The 21,912-nt window shown below is 43.9% G+C and overlaps 1 protein-coding gene across 1 annotated transcript; it reads right to left on the reverse strand.

Annotated features, from left to right (window-relative positions):
* Window positions 1–8,155: 8,155 nt before the first annotated feature.
* LOC111917756 (uncharacterized) lies at window positions 8,156–9,082 on the reverse strand. Its single transcript, XM_023913414.2, has one exon. The coding sequence runs from the start codon at window positions 9,080–9,082 to the stop codon at window positions 8,156–8,158; it is 927 nt and encodes a 308-aa protein (XP_023769182.1).
* Between the last annotated feature and the right edge of the window lie 12,830 nt (window positions 9,083–21,912).

Raw genomic sequence — 21,912 nt, forward strand, 5'->3', positions numbered from 1 at the left:
GCTTAATGGGTGTACACTCACACCCACCGCTTGCTTGATCGGTGGAAGGTCGTTAGCCGAACGGGTAGGATAGGGCAACTCTATCTCCTCATTAAAAGTATAATATTAAATACAAAGTAACTACATGTTTTTCAAATTCCCAATCCTAGTTACTTTAGGAAAAGTGAATTGATGCAATCCCATGAAATTACACTTTGCACCCTTGCTAAGAAGTTAATGGAGCGTGTGTGGTTTAGCGGCACACTAATTGGTTCTAAGCATAGGTGGCAAAGGGTGATTCTTTGTTTATCATAGTACGATGGAGCATGTGTGGTTTACCGGAACATCGAATAGGTGATTGTTACAATGAAGGCACCGTGTAGATTTGCATGGTTATTCACACCCACTTTGTGATCCTCGGTATCCTAGTCACAAACGAGAGGGGCATATCAAGATTTAAACATGCCATTGAAAAGTTCAATGAATCTCATCGAAACCTAGGAATTCTCAATACATTTAGAGCTTAAAGTTAGGTTTTCATGGTGGAGAATTAGTGAATCGTCATTCACTTACCTTCAAATTGTTTGCATGTTGGATTACGACATCCCTTTTCTAATATGTAAATAATGTTGTTGGATCCTAGCCCTAATTTTTCTTATTGGGTGATAATTAGGGATTTTAAATTCTAATCAATCTTTGTCCTTTCTATTTGTAGATGTCGAACGCGAACAACACTGCTGCTAGCTCGTTCACATTGATGAGCATTTGCCAAAAGGTGACTTTTGATGGAACAAACTTTAGCGAATGGATAAGATACATTCGCACGATTGCACGCTACGAGGACAAGGAGTATGTCCTTGACGAGAAGCTCGAGAAGATCAACCCAGAAATCGCTACTCCGGCTGAAATGACTGCTTTTGAGACTCATGAACGTGATGCGACGAAGGTTCATTGCATCATTATAGCCACAATGAACACTGAATTCCAAAAGTCCTATGAGGACCTGTATCCATACAAAACGCACAATGACTTATTGGAGAGATACCATCAAAACGCGAGGCAGGAAAGTTACGAGATCTTCACTAACATGATCTCCGCTAAAATGGGACATGGAGAATCTCTAACCGTACACTTGCAAAAGATGCAAAGGTATGTCGATCGTCTTCGCAAGTTGAATGTCGACTTTGGGGAAGACTTGGCTATCGACATGGTCCTTCACTCCTTGCCTCCGTGTTACAACCAATTTAGGATGACCTAACACATGAAAAAGGAAGAGGTCATCCTAAGTAAGCTCCAAGGTCTCCTTAGGGTTGCAGAGAGCAACCTCAAGGACAAGTCTGTTGCACCCACTCCCAATCCACCCGCTGCTCCTGTTTTGGCTATTGGGCAGGGAAGGGGCAAGAAGAGGAAGGCTCCGTCTAAGAGCCACCACAAGGGAAAGTCCCGAGATGGTTCCTCTTCTAGTGGGACCAAAGTTGATCCTGCGAAGCCTAACCCTAACCCAAAGGAGGCAGAGTGCCACCATTGCCACAAAATAGGGCATTGAAAGAGAAGCTGCCCAGAATACCTGCAAGCCATCAGGGAAGGAAAGATCAAGCCGTCTTTCGCAGGTATTTACACAATTAAATCTAATGATTCATCTCATGCTATTTCTTGGGTCCTCAATACCGGGTGTGGTTACCAAATTTGCTCTGAATTACAGGGACTAAGAAGAAATAGGGATGTGGAGCGTGGAAGAATAAATCTAATCATGGGGAACAGAAGATCGTCGCATGTGACCAAGATTGGAGTGTATTCTCTAATGCTTAGTAATGGATTATGTTTAGATTTGAATAATTGTTGCTACTCTCCAGAAATGGCAAGAAACATCATTTCGTTTCATGGTTTGTTGAGACGGGGATTTAGATTTTCTTTTAATAATGAGAATGGTTCAATTTATGCTTATCTAAATGGTGTCTTATATTTTGAAGCAATGCCATGTAATGGAATTTATGAAACTGTTATGATTGTAGATAACCTAGGAAATGATGTTTTATGCATGGATTCTTCCAATAGTATGGATAAAGCATCCTTGTGGCATTGTCGTCTTGGACATGTCAACAAGAAGCGCATAGCCCAACTCCAAAAGGATGGAGTGTTGGAGTCATTCGACCTTAGGGAAGATGACACATGCGAGTCTTGTTTACTTGGAAAGATGACCAAGTCACCCTTCACTAGCACATGTGAAAGGGGTGAGGGTTTATTGGATCTCATACATACCGATGTATGTGGACCCTTTAGATCAACCACAAAGGATGGGAACCGCTTCTAGGTGACTTTTACCGATGACTATAGTAGATATGGGTATATCTACTTAATCAAGCAAAAGTCAGAAACGTTTGAAAAGTTCAAAGAGTTCAAGAATGAAGTGGAGAATCAATTGGGTGGGAAAATCAAGATGCTTCGATCCGATCGAGGAGGAGAGTACCTAAGTCTTGAATTCCATGACTATCTCAAAGAGTGTGGAATAGTTTGACAATTGACGCCACCTAGGACACCGCAGTTGAATGGTGTGGCAGAAAGGCGTAATCGAACCTTGCTAGACATGGTCCGCTCTATGATGAGTCGTGCTTCACTACCTATCTCATTCTGGGGGTATGCCTTAGAGACTGCCACCCATATCCTTAACTGAGTCCCTACTAAGAAGGTTGCCAAAACACCTCACGAGATGTGGACAGGGAAAGTTCCCTCGTTAGCACACATCAAGGTTTGGGGTTGCGAGGATTTCGTAAGACGAGATACTCACGACATGCTCGAACCTCGTAGTGAGCGATGTATTTTCATCGGCTACCCGCAGAAATCCTTTGGATATCTCTTCTATAGACCGAAGGACAATGTTGTCTTCGTTGCGAGGAGATGAGTTTTCCGAGAGCGAGAACTCATAAGCCAAGGAGACAGTGGGAGGCAACTCAAGCTTGAAGAGATTCAAGAATCGATTGATGAAGGAACCTCTACCGCTGGCACTCAACCTGAGGAGGAAACTCCGGTTGAACCGATTGACGAGCCTTACCTCTTAGACGTTCCGAAAGAGTTAGAGTTCAAACCCAGTTTTATGGTTTTCATATTACTACCGAAGGGGACACGTATATTAGTGATGGTACACTAATAAATCTAGATGAACCTAATAGCTATAAGGAAGCCATGGCAGGCCCGGAGTCTGTGAAATGGAAAGAGGCAATGGACGGTGAGATCCAATCCATGTCTGACAACCAAGTTTGGAATTTGGTTGATATTGTGCACGGACGTAAGACCGTTGGGTGCAAATGGATCTTCAAGAAGAAGACCGACGTGGATGGAAATGTACACAAATATAAGGCGCGATTGGTTGCGAAGGGCTTTACTCAAACTCCCGGAGTTGACTATGATGAGACCTTCTCACAAGTTGCGAAGATAAAGTCTATTAGAGTGATGCTAGCTATTGCCGCATTTCATGATTATGAAATTTGGCAAATGGATGTCAAGACCGCTTTCCTTAATGGGAAGTTGGCTGAGGATGTTTACATGGCTCAGCCAGAGGGTTTTGTTGATCCAAAGCATCCAAATAGAGTGTGTAAGCTTGAGAAGTCCATTTATGGACTTAAGCAAGCGTCTCGCAGATGGAATCTTTGTTTCGATGAGAAAGTCAAAGAGTTTGGATTTGTACGAAGCGAAGATGAATCGTGTGTATATGTCAAAACCAGTGGGAGTATAGTAAGCTTCCTCGTTCTGTATGTCGATGACATACTGCTCATACGAAACGACATCCCGACACTACAGGAGGTTAAGTCCTGGCTCGGGAAGTGCTTCGCTATAAAGGACCTCGGAGAGGCTTCCTATATTTTGGGAATAAGGATAGTGAGAGAAAAAAGTAAGAGACTGATAGGACTTAGTCATAACACTTACTTAGATAAAGTACTAAAACGTTTTAGTATGGAGAATCCAAAGAAGGGAGAATTACCGATACAAAGTAATGCCAAGTTGAGTAAGACTCAAAGTCCGAGTACCGAAGCCGAAATAGCATAAATGAGCCGAGTACCATACGCTTCCGCAGTTGGCTCAATCATGTATGCTATGACTTGTACTCGCCCTGATGTAGCCTTTGCTTTGAGCATGGTTAGTAGATATCAAGGGAACCCAGGCAGAACCCATTGGATTACGGTCAAGAATATCCTTAAATACCTTCGGAGGATCAAGGAATGGTTTTTAGTCCTCGGGGGGAGTGATGACTTGAAGGTGCAAGGGTATAGTGACGCCAGCTTTCAGACCGACAGGGACAACTACCGTTCGCAGTCGGGCTGGGTCTTTACCCTGAATGGAGGAGCAGTGACTTGGAAAAGTTCCAAGCAGGAAACCGTAGTTGATTCAACGTGTGAATCAGAGTACATTGCAGCGAGCGAAGCGTCGAAGGAGGCAATATGGTTGAAGAACTTCATTGGTGATCTTGGAGTTGTGCCTGCCATAAAGGAGCCTATGGAAATTTTATGTGATAATGAAGGAACGGTTGCCTTGACCAAGGAACCAAGGGATCATGGTAGATCTCGTCATATCGACAGAAAGTATCACTTTATTAGACATCGTGTAGAAGAAGGACAACTCGTGGTTAAGAGGATATCATCAGAAGATAACCCAGCAGATCCGCTTACGAAGGGACTGAGTAGGGTTAAACATTTGCAGCGTGCTAGGAGTACTGGACTGAGAGATGATATTAGATTAGATTAGATAGTTTTAGAAACTTGTAATAGATAAATGTAATTAACATTTGATGATTAAATAAAGGAGTATTATTATAAGTAAAGCTACTGTCTTATGTTAATTGTTTAACTATTGTTTCACTTTGCATGTTTTGACTTCCAGAATAATTGAGTTTATTTAGAATAATCGAATTATTCAAACAACCCACAATCATTCATATGTTGGAAGTAGGTATGAATGAAGATTTTCATGAATTGGTGTGTAGATTGTCTAAATGGTATTAGACATAGCAAAAGTTTGTTGCAACAGTCATGAGTTCTTATGAACTAGTTTTGAGCATTGGAACAAACTCGCGCTTGCTGGAATCACCTTATGGAATGTGATAAAAAAGGGTGATCGCAAGACGATAATATCATATGGTCTTAAAACCTAGATATATGGTTTGTTATTTGTCAATTGGTTGTACATTGATAATGCGAAACCGCATCAGTAATTTTATGTTATAAGACGCATTGTTGTGTATAATTGATTAATGAATAAGTAAATGCATATAAGTCGAAGTTTATCTGTTACTTTTATCCTAAGAGGGTAAAAGCGATATCTCGGCCACTCGATGATTTGATTTGACTTATGTGTCGGGCCCGGTCAGAACTGAATTGATGTGTTCGATTAAGTTCTATGTCAAATAAATTTGAGATCGAGAAACCAACTGCTGGACAATTGGTTCCATAGAATTGTCCGCATGATATCTAAATAGAGGACTGTACGATCCCTTATCTAAAGGACAAGATTGATATGATCAGAGTTAGACAACATCTTTGAGAGATACGATTGCTAATCGGATTATGCTTATATATATAGTTACTAGACTTATCCAAGTGGGAGACTGTTGGAATAGTGTCTAAGGCTGCAACTATATTAAGCAAGTATTTGACCCGGTTGTGCATGGTCCTTTTGGGTTGCCTTCACCATAGCAACTTGACAGGATGATTTATAATGAGAGAAGAAATATTATTAATATATTATGAGAATAATATAAGGAATAATAATATTGTTATTTGATTAATATAAGTCATAAATTAATTAGGAATTAATTTGGTGACTTAAAGAGATTAATTAAATAAAGGGGCATAAACTGTCAATTGTATGATAGTTGTACTTTGGGCTATAATCCCTCATGGATAAGGGGTGGACAGTTTTGGTGTTTGGAAGGACCTAGAAATCGTCCAAGGCTTGTCAATAAGGAGATTGGATTGCTTAGGGCCTAAGTTATCCAATTAGGGTTTTAAGGGTGAAACCCTAGGAGCCTCACTAGTATAAATAGACCCATGGGGTCAAGGAAATCGACACTCTTGCCTTTGAAGAAACCCTGGCCGACTTCTTGCCCTCTCCTCTCTCTCTCTAATCATCCACTTGCTAAGTTGGTGTTTGTAAGCCATTAGAGGAGTGACATTTGTGACTCTAAGCTCCAAGGACAAGAAGATTCAAGCAAGAAACTTAAGGTAATTCTCTAGATCTGTTTTTTCTTGTGTTATTATACTAGATCTATCATCAAAGTCTTGGATACATTGCATGTTCAATTAGAGAAACCTAGATCCAAGCATTAGGGTTTGTATGTGCACATAGGAATGTTCTTATGGCTCAAACCCTTCACTTTCCTCGTTGCATCAACACACATCCAAGACCTTGGTTTGATGCATTGCAATAAACCACAAAGTCCTCTGTTCCCTCTGGTAGGGACAAGATCAGAGCACTACACAGAGCTCATTTCTGCGTTTAGAATGCAACCTCTTGCTTATCCTCCCATGCGAAGGTCACTCCTTTTGAGTCAAGGTGGTGAATGTTTTTGCGATTTTGGAGAAGTTTTGGATGAACCTTCGATAGTAACCGACGAGTCCTAAAAATTGATGGATTTCTGTGGGTGTTCTTGGCGCTACCCAGCTTTCAATTGCCTTGATCTTTGAAGGGTCCACATGTATTCCTTCCTTGCAGACTACATGTCGGAGGAAATCCACTTCTCGAATCCAGAACTCACACTTTCGAGAATTTTGCATACAATTTCTCCGCCCTCAGTGTTTCCAGGACTCGACGTAATTGTTGGTTGTGTTCTTCCTCACTTCGGGAGTAGACTAGTATATCGTCGATGAAAACAATCACAAAGTTGTCTAAGTAATGTCGACACACCCTATTCATCAGGTTCATAAACACCGCAGGTGCATTTGTTAAGCCGAAGGGCATCACTACAAACTCGTAGTGACCATAGCGCGTTCTGAAGGCTGTCCTGGGAATATCCTCCTCTTGAATTCGTAGTTGATGGTATCCAAATCTAAGGTCAATCTTCGAGAAGAAACTTGCTCCTTGTAATTGGTCGAAGAGGTCATCGATTCGTGGCAAAGGGTATCGGTTTTTTATGGTGATTTTGTTTAATTTGCGGTAGTTAATGCACATATGGAACGATCCGTCCTTCTTCTTATCGAACAAAACCAATGCTCCCCAAGGCGAGAAGCTTGGTCTAATGAAGACTTTGCTCAGTAGTTCGTTTAGTTGACTGGACAGTTCCTGCATCTCGGTTGGGGCCAGACGGTATGACGATTTGGATAAAGGAGTAGCTCCAGGAATTAGGTCGATTCGGAATTCGACTTGTGTAGCAGGGGGCACTCCTGGAAGGTCTTCTGGGAATACGTCAGGGAAATTACAGACCTCCGGAATGTCCTTTATGTTTTTAGCTTCTTGATTCCTATCCACGACATTGGCTAGGAAGGCGTGGTACTCCTTGCGGAGGTACTTTTGGGCCTTGACACACGAAATGATCTGAAAGTTTGAACTGGGTTTGTCGCCATAGACGAAGAGAGTTTCACCACTTGGCAGATTAAGGCGAACTGCCTTTTTGTGACATAGGATTTCGGCATGGTAAGGGCATAACCAATCCATGCCAATAATGACATCAAAACTTTTTATGGTGACCGGCATAAGGTCGATTTGGAAAGAGTGATTGTTTAGGGTGAGGATACACCCAATGTAAATGTCGTTAGTGTTCTCTGTTTTTCCATTAGCCATTTCTACGGTGAATGTGTCTTTTAGTATTTGTGGTTTTTGTTTAAGCAAGCGTTTAAATTGATGGCTCACAAAGATTTTCTCCACGCCACTATCGAAAAGAATGCATGTGTATGTATTGTTGAGGAGAAACGTACCGGTGACCACAGTTGGGTCTGCAACTACTTGCTCATGACCTATCGCTAGAACTCTGCCCACTCCACCAGTGTTGGGGTTTCTTGCCTTTAGGCAGTTCCGCTTGAAGTGTCTTGCCTCTCCACAACCATAGCAGGTTTGACTTGCTCTTGCGTTGGCAGCTTCTGCATTTTGTTGGACTGGAGCTTTACAAAATCGAGCGGTGTGCCCCCTTTTTGTTACAGTTGGTGCAATGCATTTCACGAAAAGCGCCATTATGGTGAAAGTTGCATTTGTTTCACTTTGGCAGGTTCCTGGCGTATTGCCTTATTGGAGTTGGGTTGGCAGCAGTTGTGGCGGCGTTTACAACAACCAATTGTTGTTTCTTGGCAGGGTCTTGTGTAGGTTGACCCTTCTTCTTGTTCCAGAACTTCCTTTTGTTGTTTCCTCCTTTAGCTTGTTCGGAGGTGGTTGTCACAGTGCCATGACTGGCTTTATGGTCGATGAGTTGCTGTGCCAGTTCTTGGGCACTATCAAAGGTAGTTAGCTTTGAGGCCAATACGCTTCCTTGAAGTTGGGAAGATAGTCCCCAAATGTATCTTTCGACCTTCTTGCTTTCCGACGGAACCATTCCTGGACACAGAATGGCCAGATCATTAAATATTGAGGTATAAGACAGGATGTCGGAGCCTGTCATTTTGAGACCCCAAAGTTCCTCTTCCAACTTTTTTATCTCGCCCCTTGGGCAGTACTCCTTCATCAACATGGTTTTTAGGTCTTCCCATGTTATCGAGTTAGCCACCGGAAGTGTCAATGTCTTGACGTGGCCATTCCACCAGGTGAGTGCCCTTTCAGAGAATGTGCATGCTGCAAACTTGAATTTGTTTGCTTCAGGGCATGCACATATTTCAAAGACTGATTCGGTCTTCTCGAACCATTGAAGCAATGCTATGACACCTCCGCTCCCATTGAAAGTTTTAGGTTTGGCATTAGTAAAGTCTTTGTAGGTACACTCTCTCGAGCGTCCCTGACTGTCCCCGTTGTTAGAATTTGTGGGACCATTACTCGCACCACCCGCATTATTGGTGTTGATTTGGGACATTGCGGCTGCTACTACAGCGGTTACGGCAGCCTGGAACATTACAGGGTCGAACTGAGGAGGTGGTGGAGGTCGTGGTGGAGCTCCTGCGGCGCCGCCACGTCTAGGATTTCTACGAGGTGGCATTTTCTGCCATAACAAGAATGAAAAGACAATAAGTCTTTGATAGCACTCCAAAAGTCGAGAGTTAAAATAAACATTATTAGTTTTTTTATGTACATAATGATTTCGACTTGTAAAGTTATTGTATGAATCCATTCATACTAGAGGTCAATAGATAATAAAATATAGACTTTATGAATGTTGATAGATTTGATTTACATGAAATGTCTGAGATAGAATCCATACCGGGCCCACACATAAATCGTTTGATGTATAATATTTACATATAATTAAGATTAAATAAACTTTCAAATCTAATGGGTCTGCCCTGGGTCCACAACCAAACAAGGAACAGGATCCAAGGCGGAACCACCATTTCTAGGTCGACATGGTCTTAAAATTATATATTTTGACTTATAAATCAAACAATCATAAATCGGACACCAATAAATTTAGTCTGAAAACAATCCTTATCATGAACTTGATGTGATAAAGCAAATAGCGTGTCAATTTCATTGATATAACTTAGTATACAATATTGGGAAAATTTGACCCTGTAAGGGTCTATGTTACATCAATGTACGGAAAAATTTGACCGCCTGACAGATCCCAGAAGTGTAAACACTTAAATCGCGGGATCGGACATTACATACTAGAAAATAATAGTAATATTTATCCGCAAAACTAGATTAAGCTGAAGCGAGCAGTGTAAGTACTACTTGCGGTGGTTGAAGCTCTGCTGATCACGAAATGAAGACACGAAGTTCCTCATTTCGGCTCTGGATTCAGCCGCCTGGCATTCTGCGTCTGTCAAACGTCCTTCTAGAGCAGCTCGGTGTTCTCGGAGTTCTTGTACTTCAGCTCGGGTCGCGGCCATCTCCCGTCGAAGAAGCTCAGTGCGGTCTCGAGTTCGATCGTGGTCATCATCCAACTGGCGAATACGAACGAAGTTGACTTGACTGGTGGCACCAACTTCCATGAGATGTCGTGTGTTAACTCTTGTTTGCTCTTCGTGGCATGTAACACGATGAACTATGACAGGGAGGGCTCGGTCGGCTGACCCCCCCTCTGCTGAGATCGTAGAAACCCCGTTGCATGCCATAGGGAGGTCGTTGACCTTGCTCTCGGCTCCATCAATGTATAGTTTCGGCCCATTGGGGCGTCGGGCCCTGGTAGTGTTGTGGAGGATTAGGGGCAGGGTGTGGATTGTAAACTTCGGGTTCTGAATCGGTTCCATCTGAGTCTTCTTCTTCTTCACCTTCTACTGATTCTTCCTCTTCCATGGGTTCTTCATCCTCCATGGGTTCCTCATCAGAATCTTCCTCCGGGTCTTCCACAATCCAACCAGCATTACCTTGATTGGGGAAGTAGGGGTCACCCGACAAGTGAAATCCTGCCATCGCGCCTATACGAGAATAGGGATAAGAAGGATATGGCGAGAAATTTTAGTATAAGAAATTAGTTGTTGAAATTTTATGATATGATTATTTGCGTTAAAATACTCCTATAGTATTTTTTACGTTTGATTCTCAATATTTTTGGTAAGTTGAAGACTTGTTGCTCATCATGATCCTTCTTTGGCATACATTGGTCATACCTTGACTAAGTATAGTTGATCAGGCTATATTCATCCAAGAAGTGACTACATACTCCGAATCTGGATCATGGTGTCCAACTTGTCTCAATACTTTTATGTTATTACTATTTTGATATTGAACTAGTGAGTGTGATGGTACGAATACTTTTATAAAAATACGAGTTTCTACTTTTAAAAGTATTTTTGAAAGGCTACGTCAGAGAATTTTGTTTCGTTGTATTTATAGTTTGTATATCTTATGTGGTTCGATATACTTAGTTCACTATAAACAAAGCTCTGATACCAATCTGTCACACCCCCAAACCGGAACGACGGAAACGTTCGGGGGCGGAGGACGTCATGTTCAGTATCACAACCATAGTGAAGAAAGTAACACAACCATCATAAATATAATTTAAAAGGTTACATCGTTGCAAAATACATGTTTCCAAATAAATTACATATGATGTCAAAATAGTTCAAAAGAAATCTACGCCTTAGCGTCTTGCCTTCAAAAAGTCTTGTGATTACCTGAGAATACAAGTTGTTTTTAAAAGAGTATATATCAACATTAAAGCTGCTGAGTTCATAAGCAATTTATGAATGAAAAATGCATGTTGTTCCTTAAAGTTTGTTATAAGTTTGTTTCTAAAAATCCAATATTTTCTAAAAGGCTTAGTATAGTCTTAACTGAACCAAGACTTAGTATATATAAGTAAATCATCATACTTATATGTGGTTTTATATTTAAATAAAACCCCTTTTAGTGAAATCATTAAATTCACGTGAACGGTGTGTTTGTTAATTTTTCCCATGTGAGTTGTTATAACCATACTATGACTTGAGGACCTCGTACTCGACATTCTTCACGCGTCGGAATGTTATGACACTTGTCACCCCAGACCTGTTGGTCTAGCTGTTGCAAGCAGCTCAGGTGCGGGTTGTCAAACCCAATATAGATCTATATACAACTATCACGCTCTCTCTACAAGAGATTCTGCCTATAACTACAGGACTTTTATGTAGTACTAAAGAGTACCCCTAAGATGAATCTCTCCCAAATTTATTCCTTAACATGTTCACGTAGTTTGTAATAAAATACTCGCTTTATAAATCGATAGTATTACCGTTTGAGGTGTCCAAACTATACCTATTATAGTTTTATCAAAATGTTTTATGTTGTAAATGGAACCTTGCTATGCATTAATTTGTATTTCAATAAAATGGAATTGAAAATGCTAAGTATAAAATCTTACACACCTTGCTAAACATGTTACAAGGTGTGAATAACTCTTAAACTTGTTTTAACATTTTAACTCTTACCTGTCACTGTTTTAGATTATTTATAGAAAAATAATCGTAAATCGAAAACTAAATCCGTAAACTCGAAGAGTTTGGAAAAAGAGTCTACTATGTTCACCAATTTTCTTATAATTTTTGGTCGTCTCAACCCAGTGTGAAAATGTTCATTTTCACAACCTGGTCCGATTTCGTTGCTGCAATGATAGACAATTTTGTAAAAATCATCAAAAATTGTAGGAAAATCGTATGGAGACGTGCAAGTAGTCATTTTAAATGTATAAACCTAACACATTTTCATATTGAACATTTTTGAAAAAATATTAAGTTTAATTTGGGTAAAACAGTTCGTGAACAGGTCACAACTTTTCTGTTGTAAGCTGTCAAGTTAAGTTTCAAATATGTTTTAGTGTTTTAACTTGTATTCCCCCCTGAAAACTAAAGGAAACTATAAAATTTAGGGATATGAACTCACCTTTAGTGATTCTTAGAAGAGTGGAATGTCAAAGACGAGGAGTATCAAGAACACTTGATGAACACGTAAAAGCTTGGATGATCCTAAGAACGATTCTTTGGCGTTAGAATGTGTGTAGATGATTCAAGGATGTTATGAAAACATGATATAACACTTGATTTTAGAGGAAATACTTACCAAAAAGTGAATTAATAGCCCAAGAACACTTCCAAAAGTGGTTGGAAGTTGAGAGAAAATAAGCTTCTTTGTGTGGTAAGAAAGGTGTAAAAGTGTGGGAATGATCAAGTGAATCAAGAAATCCTCCAGGGATTTCTTTATATAGAGGAGTTGTTGGAGCAAGTTGTGAGCTTGAAGTGATGTGTGCATGGGTTTATGTGATGTGGATAAGGTGGCAAGTGAGAGGGTGACATATGGAAGGCAAGTGGGCACACTTAACCCACTTGTGGGGTAAATATCCTCTTAATATAAAATAATGATTTTAAATTAATAAATCCTTGAGAAATAAATAAAATATGAGTTCTGGGATTTTAAAATGGTAAAAATATGAATTTGGTGAAAAAATCCCGTCAAAAACGGGTTTAGGAGGCGAAAGTAGTCGAAAACCGGGAGAAAGAAGCGAACCTACGAAGTTCGGTTCTTAGGAGATGAGAACCGAGAGAAAGGGGAGGAGGGACCGAAGGTAGGTGAAAGAACCGAAGGTGGAGGCTCGGGCTCGAAGGTTAGGTTCGGTTCGCAGGGTTCGGTCCAAGGGGGGCTTCGCTTCTGACGAGTTCGCTTCTGACAGCTTCGGCCCTTATGAGAGGTTCCCTCTAAGAGAGTTCGGTTCCTAAGAGGGTTTTAGCCCTAAATGGCTATTTTTCAATATAACTTCTTGTTTTGAGTGGTTTTTGCCCAAGTTAAGGGTCGGGATGACCCGGATGACTATAAAAAGTTGAGAGATATTTTGACGGAGATTTGGGAGAGATTGGGAGAGATTTGAGAGAGATTCACTTTTAGCCATTTTCATTGAATAATCTTGCAATGCAAGGTCCGTGGACCCCGTTATACTTCGTTTATGATTATTTTAAGTCCCCAAAAGGGTTCATAGACGTGTTTTGATGCGTTTAACTCCCTTCTTAGGGTTTCTCATTGATAAACACATAGATTTACCAAGACACTCGAATTCTTGACACACAATTGTGCGTTTTCATAAAATAACTTTTAATCATATAAGTATTATACAAGATTGACCGGTTTGACTTGTTGACTTGACTTTGACTTGTTGATTTTGACTTGACTTTTTGACTTTGACTTTGACTTGAATTTGACGGTTGTCACAACAACGTGTTTGCCATTTTGACCCGTTTGACTTTTATTAAAACATTATCGAACATTTACTTTTGGATTGAGGTTTAATCTCTATTTGGTAATGGTTACTAGGATATGTGTAATGGTGAATTTATGTGGTTCTGGCTAGTTGATTCACTTGTGAAGACTTGGTTGTGAGATTTGGATTGCTAGCTTTAAGTTAGTTTTCTTACTACACTATGTTACATTTTATGTCATTGTGGTAGTATGTATGTGTACTGCTATTGTAAGAATGTATGGTTAAGAATCGTTTGACAGATTAGACTATATTAGCCTTTTGTTATGATAGTTGAAAGGTCTTATGATGAGGTCACATGTCTTCGTATGGGATGATGGTGGAACGATATTGGTCTATGAGCCTATAGGTCTGGTAGGATGATGGCATAAACCTACAGGTTCTATAGGATGACGACAAGAGCCTACATGCCTAATGGGATGACGACATAACGGTTTTGGATTGCAAGCCTACAAGCCCGGAACGATGGGGAATTACATTGAGATCGTAAGCTTGCAATTGGTATGCAAAGTATGTGCGATTGTATATGTGATGTATTGTGAAATGGAATATGTCATGTATTGTCGTATTAGGGAACTCACTAAGCTTTGTGCTTACTCGTTGTATATAAAATGTTTTTCAGGTTGTTCTCGTGAGTAAGGAAATTGTAACAGCCCGAAATTTCAGGTATTGCTTTAAAACTATTTTTGGGGGCATTTTAGGAAGGGACTCGGCGAGTTGGAGCCAGACTCGCCGAGTAGGACCGCAGACTTGGTCGCGGGTTCGCGACAGGACTCGACGAGTCCAGATATGGACTCGGCGAGTCGACGCTGTTCAGCAGAAACCCTAGCCGTTTGGTTTTGGATCGTATATAACGCCTCTTAGGCCGTCATTGTCCGTCTTTTGGTCGATTGAGAAGAACCCTAATCGTTGTGGACGTCTAGAGCAGGAGAGAAAGCTATTGGAACTTGGAGGAACTTGTTAGGCAAGAAGAAGAAGAGTTTGGCCAAAGGAATATCAAGGAGGATCGAGTCCTGAGGTTTGGGGACACAGAGAGTGCGTTTTCAGGTAATACTCGGACCATTTCTGTTATTTTGATGTGTATACGAATCTAGGGTTTATGAAACCCATTTAGTGATTAGATGGGTTATTATGTTATTACCCAGACGTTTTATACCCCAGTAATAAGATGTTTAGAAGTCCAGAAAGTCCCATGATTGTATATCTCGGGACCATACGTATTTCAGGAGCAGTTGCTCGTCTGCATGGCATGGACTCGCCGAGTCCAATGATCAGACTCGGCGAGTAGCTTGAAGATTTACTGGGACTCGCCGAGTTGTTCTTCAGACTCGGCGAGTAGCTTGGAGATTGGCTGGAACTCGTCGAGCTGTTCTTCAGACTCGACGAGTGGAGTCGGGGTGGCCCCGCGATTCTTCCACGAGGATCTCGTCGAGTCAAGAAGGATACTCGACGAGTAGATAAGGAATCCCAGAGAGTTGGAGGACGTCTAGACTCGCCGAGTCGCCATGGCACTCGCCGAGTCCGGTCGAGTTGACCGTTGACCGTTGACCGTGGACCAGAGTTGACCTAAGTCTGACTTCTTAGGGATAGTCACACTTAGAGGATATAAGTGCTAATGAGATATGTGATGTTATAGGGAGGTTGTAGCTCGTTGGATTGTTCACGAGTGATTTCAGGATTTGCTAGCTTTCAGCATTTACGAGGTGAGTCTTCTCACTATACTGTACCCGGAAGGGTTTGACTGTATGACCGGAAGGTCAGCTATGATATGTGATATGTGTGCTATATGTGGTAAGCTGCTTGTTATATGTGCTATGCATGTTATGGGCCGGAAGGCGGTTATATTATGGGCCGGAAGGCAATATGTTATGGGCCGGAAGGCAATATATTGTGTGATGGACCGGAAGGTCGGCGTGGGTAGGACCGGAAGGTTTACCCAGCAGGGACGGAAGTCCCCTGAGACACATGGACCGGAAGGTCAGGGCCTGGAAAGGCGTATGTGTGTAAGTTGTATATTGGGGAACTCACTAAGCATTTATGCTTACAGTTGTTGTGCATGTATTTCAGGTACTAGCGAGGACCGTGGGAAGGCGCCGGCGTGATCGATACACACTGAAGAATGCTTTGATGATCTTGGGATTTTGATTATTTGTATTTGACAGAATACTTAAACTATTTATGCCTTGTTTTGAATGGAAATAAATATATTTTTAAAATGAAAAATTTGTTTGAAAATTTGCGTTGTTACAATTGGTATCAGAGCCTTGGTTTGAGGGATTCGGGTGCACCTTCGGGAGTAGCTGAACTCAAACCGAGGATTTGAGGAAAACTTTTTAAATAAAGGCATAAACTTTTGTAAATGGTTTTGTGGTAAGCAAGAAAGAAGCAGTGTGTACGATCAGTCAGCGCCCGAACGGTAAAGATCCCCAAAATACCTTACAATATTATATGATATGAATTGTTATGCATGCTAGAAGACTAGGTATTCATGATAGGACTAGAGTGGCCTGATCTGTGATGCCTTAGTCTAGGGAAGTTTGCCGATATGAGATGCTTTGTTAGTGTACGAGTAGATAGTGCATAACAGAAGTAGAGTACTCACTATCCGGGGTTTGGGGAGGAAGATTTGGGATGACTGCTGATGCGGTGTGGTCGGTAGTATTGGGCCCGTACTACCGAAGACACTGGGTCAGTGGGAGGCCCAAGTAAGAATCCCTGGATATTGGAGACTGAGTAGGGTTGCTTTATCGAGTACGATTATACTCGATGGAGTCTCTGATAGATTTATGTTGTATTTCAGAGACATCATGGTTAGACCACGCCACGGAGCGAGTTCGAGCGGTGTGAGTGACGAGGAGATTCGTCAGATGATTCACGAGGAGGTAGCGGCGGCGATCCGGGCTGAGATCCCGGAGATGTTAGGGTCTATTAAGACCACCCTGATGGAGACGTTTGATGAGCGGTACGCCGCATTGACTGAGGCTGCAACCGCTGCAGCTACCGCAGCTGTGGCCGCTGCTAGGCCACAGGGGGGTGACTCATTGCTGTTCCGAGAGTTCAGCAACACGAAGCCACCGGAGTTCGATGGGACGCAGGATCCGATTTCTGCGATGAGGTGGATCGCGGATATAGATGGGTGCTTCTACACTTGTTCATGCCCGGAGCACCTGAGGGTACGGTTCGCATTGAACCAGCTCCGTCTGGGAGCGAAGGACTGGTGGAAGTTCGTGACGGCGAACTTCACTTTGGCAGAGACTACAGCAGTGACATGGGAGGGATTTACTGCCATGTTCAGGGATGAGTACGTTCCCCCGGTGGAGAGGGAACGATTGGTACAGGAGTTCTTAACCTTCAAGCAGGGTACTGATTCTGTTGCGGTGATCACGCGGAAGTTTCATGAGAGGGCGATGTTCTGCCCCGAGCTGGTATCCACTGATCAGGCTCGGATGAGCCGGTACTTGGGTGTGTTGAGGAGGGATATCCGGGAGTTTGTGTCAAACTCCACCTACCATACTTTTGCTGAGCTTCAGGCAAATGCCAGGAAGCGCGAGATCGAGTTGGAGACCCAGGCCAGGGAGGAGGCCGAGTCTCAGCGGGTGAACCGGCGACCGGCTCAGTTCCAGCCGGCAGCCAAGCGGATAAAGTCCGCCGATGCGAGCAAAGGAGGTTCGAAAGGCCGCACTTGCGGAAAGTGCGGCAAGGGTCATGAGGGGGCGTGTCGATCTGGTGCTTGCTACAAGTGTGGCAAGGAGGGGCACATTGCTAGGGAGTGTCCCAAGGGATTTACGGTTTGCTTTCATTGCAACCAGACAGGCCATAGGAAGGCCGAGTGCCCTCAGCTTCTTCAGGGAGCTGCACCTGCTGTCGGAGCTACTGCGACTCGACCGGTGAAGGCCGAGGCCCCGAGGGCTCGGGGAAGAGCCTTTCAGCTGACTGCGGAGGAGGTCCGCGCTGCGCCCGATGTCGTGGCAGGTATGTTGTAATTCATGTATTTATTTTAATGTTGAGATGTTATGCTTATGTTATTATATGCGTAGGTACTTTTCTTGTGAACTCTGTGCCTGCCTTAGTGTTATTTGACTCGGGTGCGAGTAGGTCCTTTGTGTCCTTAGCCTTTAGTCAGCATATCAGCGTTAGTCGTGAGTCGTTGAGTCGACCTTTGAGAGTTTCTATAGCTGACGAGAAAGTGATTTGTGCCACGGAGGTTCTTCGGGGATGCGTACTAGAGATTTTCAGGGTTGAATTCCCGATTGACCTAATTCCTATTGCGATGGGTGATGTCTGTGTCATCGTGGGCATGGACTGGTTGAGCCGATTCGGCGCTGTCATCGACTGTGAGCGTCAGTTGGTGACTATACGAGACCATAGTGGGGGAGTTCTTTCGGTGTACGGCGAGGGTACCCGTTCGGGATCAGCTTTTTGTTCGGCCGCTAGGGCGAGGCAGTGTCTACAGCAGGGCTGTAAGGGTTTTGTGGCGTATGTGATGGATACGCAGGAGGTTTCCGAGAGACCGAAATCAGTTGAGGAGGTCCCTGTGGTGTGTGAGTTTCCAGATGTTTTCCCCGAGGAGCTGCCGGGAGTACCTCCTGTGAGGCAAGTAGAGTTTGGTATCGATCTGGTTCCGGGGGCCGCGCCTATTGTTAAGGTGCCTTATCGTCTTGCACCTCCAGAGATGCAAGAGTTGTCCTCGCAGCTCCAGGAGTTGCTGGGGAAGGGATTCATTCGGCCGAGCAGCTCGCCGTGGGGAGCACCTATTCTGTTCGTCAAGAAGAAGGATGGTTCACACCGGATGTGTATTGATTACCGGGAGTTGAACAAGTTGACGGTCAAGAACCGTTACCCGTTACCGAGGATCGATGATTTGTTCGATCAGTTGCAGGGAGCGTCTTGGTTTTCCAAGATCGATCTGAGGTCAGGGTACCATCAGGTGAGAGTGCGGGACGAGGATGTCCAGAAGACAACGTTTAGGACGCGATATGGGCATTATGAGTTTGTGGTGATGCCTTTCGGGCTCACCAATGCCCCGGCTGTGTTCATGGATCTCATGAATAGGGTATGCAGACCGATGTTGGATCGGTCAGTGATTGTATTTATCGACGACATTCTGGTGTATTCTAGATCTAGAGAGCAGCATGAGGAGCATTTGAGGGAGGTCCTCGAGGTATTGAGGTCGGAGAAGCTTTATGCAAAGTTCTCCAAATGTGACTTCTGGTTGCGGGAGGTCCAATTTCTAGGACATGTTGTTAATCAGAAAGGGATATTGGTCGATCCGGCCAAGGTTGGGGCGGTGATGAGTTGGGAGGTGCCGAAGTCACCCTCTGAGATCAGGAGCTTCCTTGGGTTGGCAGGGTATTATCGGAGGTTCATTAAGGATTTCTCCAAGATTGTAGTGCCGCTCACCAGGTTGACCCGGAAGGGTGTTGCATTCTCATGGGGGCCCGAGCAGCAGACCTCCTTTGAGACACTTCGCCAAAGGTTGTGCGAAGCCCCGGTATTAGCTCTCCCGGAAGGGATGGAAGATTTTGTAGTATATTGCGACGCATCGATTTCGGGACTGGGTGCAGTGTTGATGCAGAGGGGCCATGTGATAGCATATGCATCGAGGCAGCTGAAGCCTCATGAGGCGAGATATCCCACGCATGATTTAGAGTTGGGGGCAGTAGTGTTCGCTCTCAAGATTTGGCGTCACTACTTGTATGGGGTTCGATGTATGATATACACGGACCATAAGAGTTTGAAGTATTTGATGGATCAGCCCAACCTAAATATGCGTCAGAGGAGGTGGTTGGATGTGGTCAAGGATTATGATTGTGAGATACTGTACCACCCAGGCAAGGCTAATGTGGTAGCCGATGCATTGAGCCGTAGGGCGGAGAGCACTCCATTGCGAGATGTATGTTTGAGACTGACTGTGATGACTCCAGTATTGGATGCTATTCGTGGGGCACAGTCCGAGGCTGTGCTACCAGAGATGCAGAAGAAAGAGCGGGTTGTGGGGCTAATTTCAGAGTTCGTTAAGGATGGACGAGGGCTTATGACGTTTCAGGGTCGGATTTGGGTACCGTTCGTGGGCGGTATGCGTATTACTTTGATGGAAGAGGCTCATAGATCGAAATTCACGATCCATCCCGGTGCTACAAAGATGTATTTGGATTTGAGGAAGGAGTATTGGTGGCCCTGTATGAAGAGGGACGTCGCATGGTTCGTTGAGAGGTGCTTGACCTGTCGTAGGGTTAAGGCCGAGCACCAGAGACCGCATGGCAAGTTACAGCCATTGGAGATTCCCGAGTGGAAGTGGGAACAGATCACCATGGATTTCATCACCAAATTGCCGAGGACTGCCAGGGGAGTTGATGCAATTTGGGTGATTGTGGATAGGTTGACGAAGAGTGCACACTTCCTTGCCATCAGTGAGAGTTCTTTAGCGGAGAAGTTGGCAGAGATATATGTGAGAGAGGTGGTATCTCAGCATGGGGTACCGATCTCGATTGTTTCAGACCGTGATGTGCGTTTCACTTCCAGGTTCTGGAAGAAATTTCATGAGGAGCTGGGTACCAAATTGCATTTTAGTACCGCATACCATCCCCAGACAGACGGTCAGAGCGAGCGGACGATTCAGACACTGGAGGACATGCTTCGAGCATGTGTGTTAGACTTCGGGGGTAGCTGGGATGCATATTTACCCTTAGCAGAGTTTTCCTACAACAACAGCCATCATTCGAGCATTGGTATGCCACCTTTTGAGTTGTTGTATGGTAGGAGGTGTCAGACTCCCATTTGCTGGGGAGAGGTGGGACAGAGAGTGATGGGCAGTACAGAGATCGTACTCCAGACGACAGAGCAGATTCAGCAGGTTAGGCAGAGGTTATTGACCGCCCAGAGCCGACAGAAGAGTTATGCGGACAGACGCCGGTCCGAGCTTGAATTCCAGGTTGGCGACTTCGTTCTCCTGAAGGTTTCTCCTTGGAAAGGAGTGATCCGGTTCAGAAAGAGGGGCAAGTTGGGACCCCGGTTCATAGGTCCATTTCGGGTAATTGCAAGAGTAGGTCGGGTAGCTTATCGGCTAGAGTTGCCAGCAGAGTTGGGACAGATTCACAATACCTTTCACGTATCACAGTTGAGGAAGTGTATAGCCGATGAATCGGCAGTGGTTCCGTTAGAGGATATTCAGGTGGATGCGAGTCTGAATTACGCCGAGAGACCAGTAGCTATCAGGGATCGGAAGATCAAGGTTCTGCGAAACAAGGAGGTACCTCTGGTGTTGATTCAGTGGCAACACCGGAAGGGATCGGAGATGACTTGGGAGCCGGAACGTGAGATGCGGGAGCAACATCCGGAGTTATTCGCAGAGTGAGACTTCGAGGGCGAAGTCTAGTTCTAGTGGGGGAGAGTTGTAACAGCCCGGAATTTCAGGTATTGCTTTAAAACTATTTTTGGGGGCATTTTAGGAAGGGACTCGGCGAGTTGGAGCCAGACTCGCCGAGTAGGACCGCAGACTTGGTCGCGGGTTCGCGACTGGACTCGACGAGTCCAGATATGGACTCGGCGAGTCGACGCTGTTCAGCAGAAACCCTAGCCGTTTGGTTTTGGATCGTATATAACGCCTCTTAGGCCGTCATTGTCCGTCTTTGGGGACACAGAGAGTGCGTTTTCAGGTAATACTCGGACCATTTCTGTTATTTTGATGTGTATACGAATCTAGGGTTTATGAAACCCATTTAGTGATTAGATGGGTTATTATGTTATTACCCAGACGTTTTATACCCCAGTAATAAGATGTTTAGAAGTCCAGAAAGTCCCATGATTGTATATCTCGGGACCATACGTATTTCAGGAGCAGTTGCTCGTCTGCATGGCATGGACTCGCCGAGTCCAATGATCAGACTCGGCGAGTAGCTTGAAGATTTACTGGGACTCGCCGAGTTGTTCTTCAGACTCGGCGAGTAGCTTGGAGATTGGCTGGAACTCGTCGAGCTGTTCTTCAGACTCGACGAGTGGAGTCGGGGTGGCCCCGCGATTCTTCCACGAGGATCTCGTCGAGTCAAGAAGGATACTCGACGAGTAGATAAGGAATCCCAGAGAGTTGGAGGACGTCTAGACTCGCCGAGTCGCCATGACACTCGCCGAGTCCGGTCGAGTTG

Source organism: Lactuca sativa, chromosome 4 (assembly GCF_002870075.4).
Source record: "Lactuca sativa cultivar Salinas chromosome 4, Lsat_Salinas_v11, whole genome shotgun sequence".
NCBI lineage: Eukaryota > Viridiplantae > Streptophyta > Magnoliopsida > Asterales > Asteraceae > Lactuca > Lactuca sativa.

Coding starts and splice junctions, on each gene's coding strand:
- LOC111917756 (XM_023913414.2), bottom strand. CDS start 9,082: ATGCCACCTCGTAGAAATCCTAGACGTGGCGGCGCCGCAGGAGCTCCA.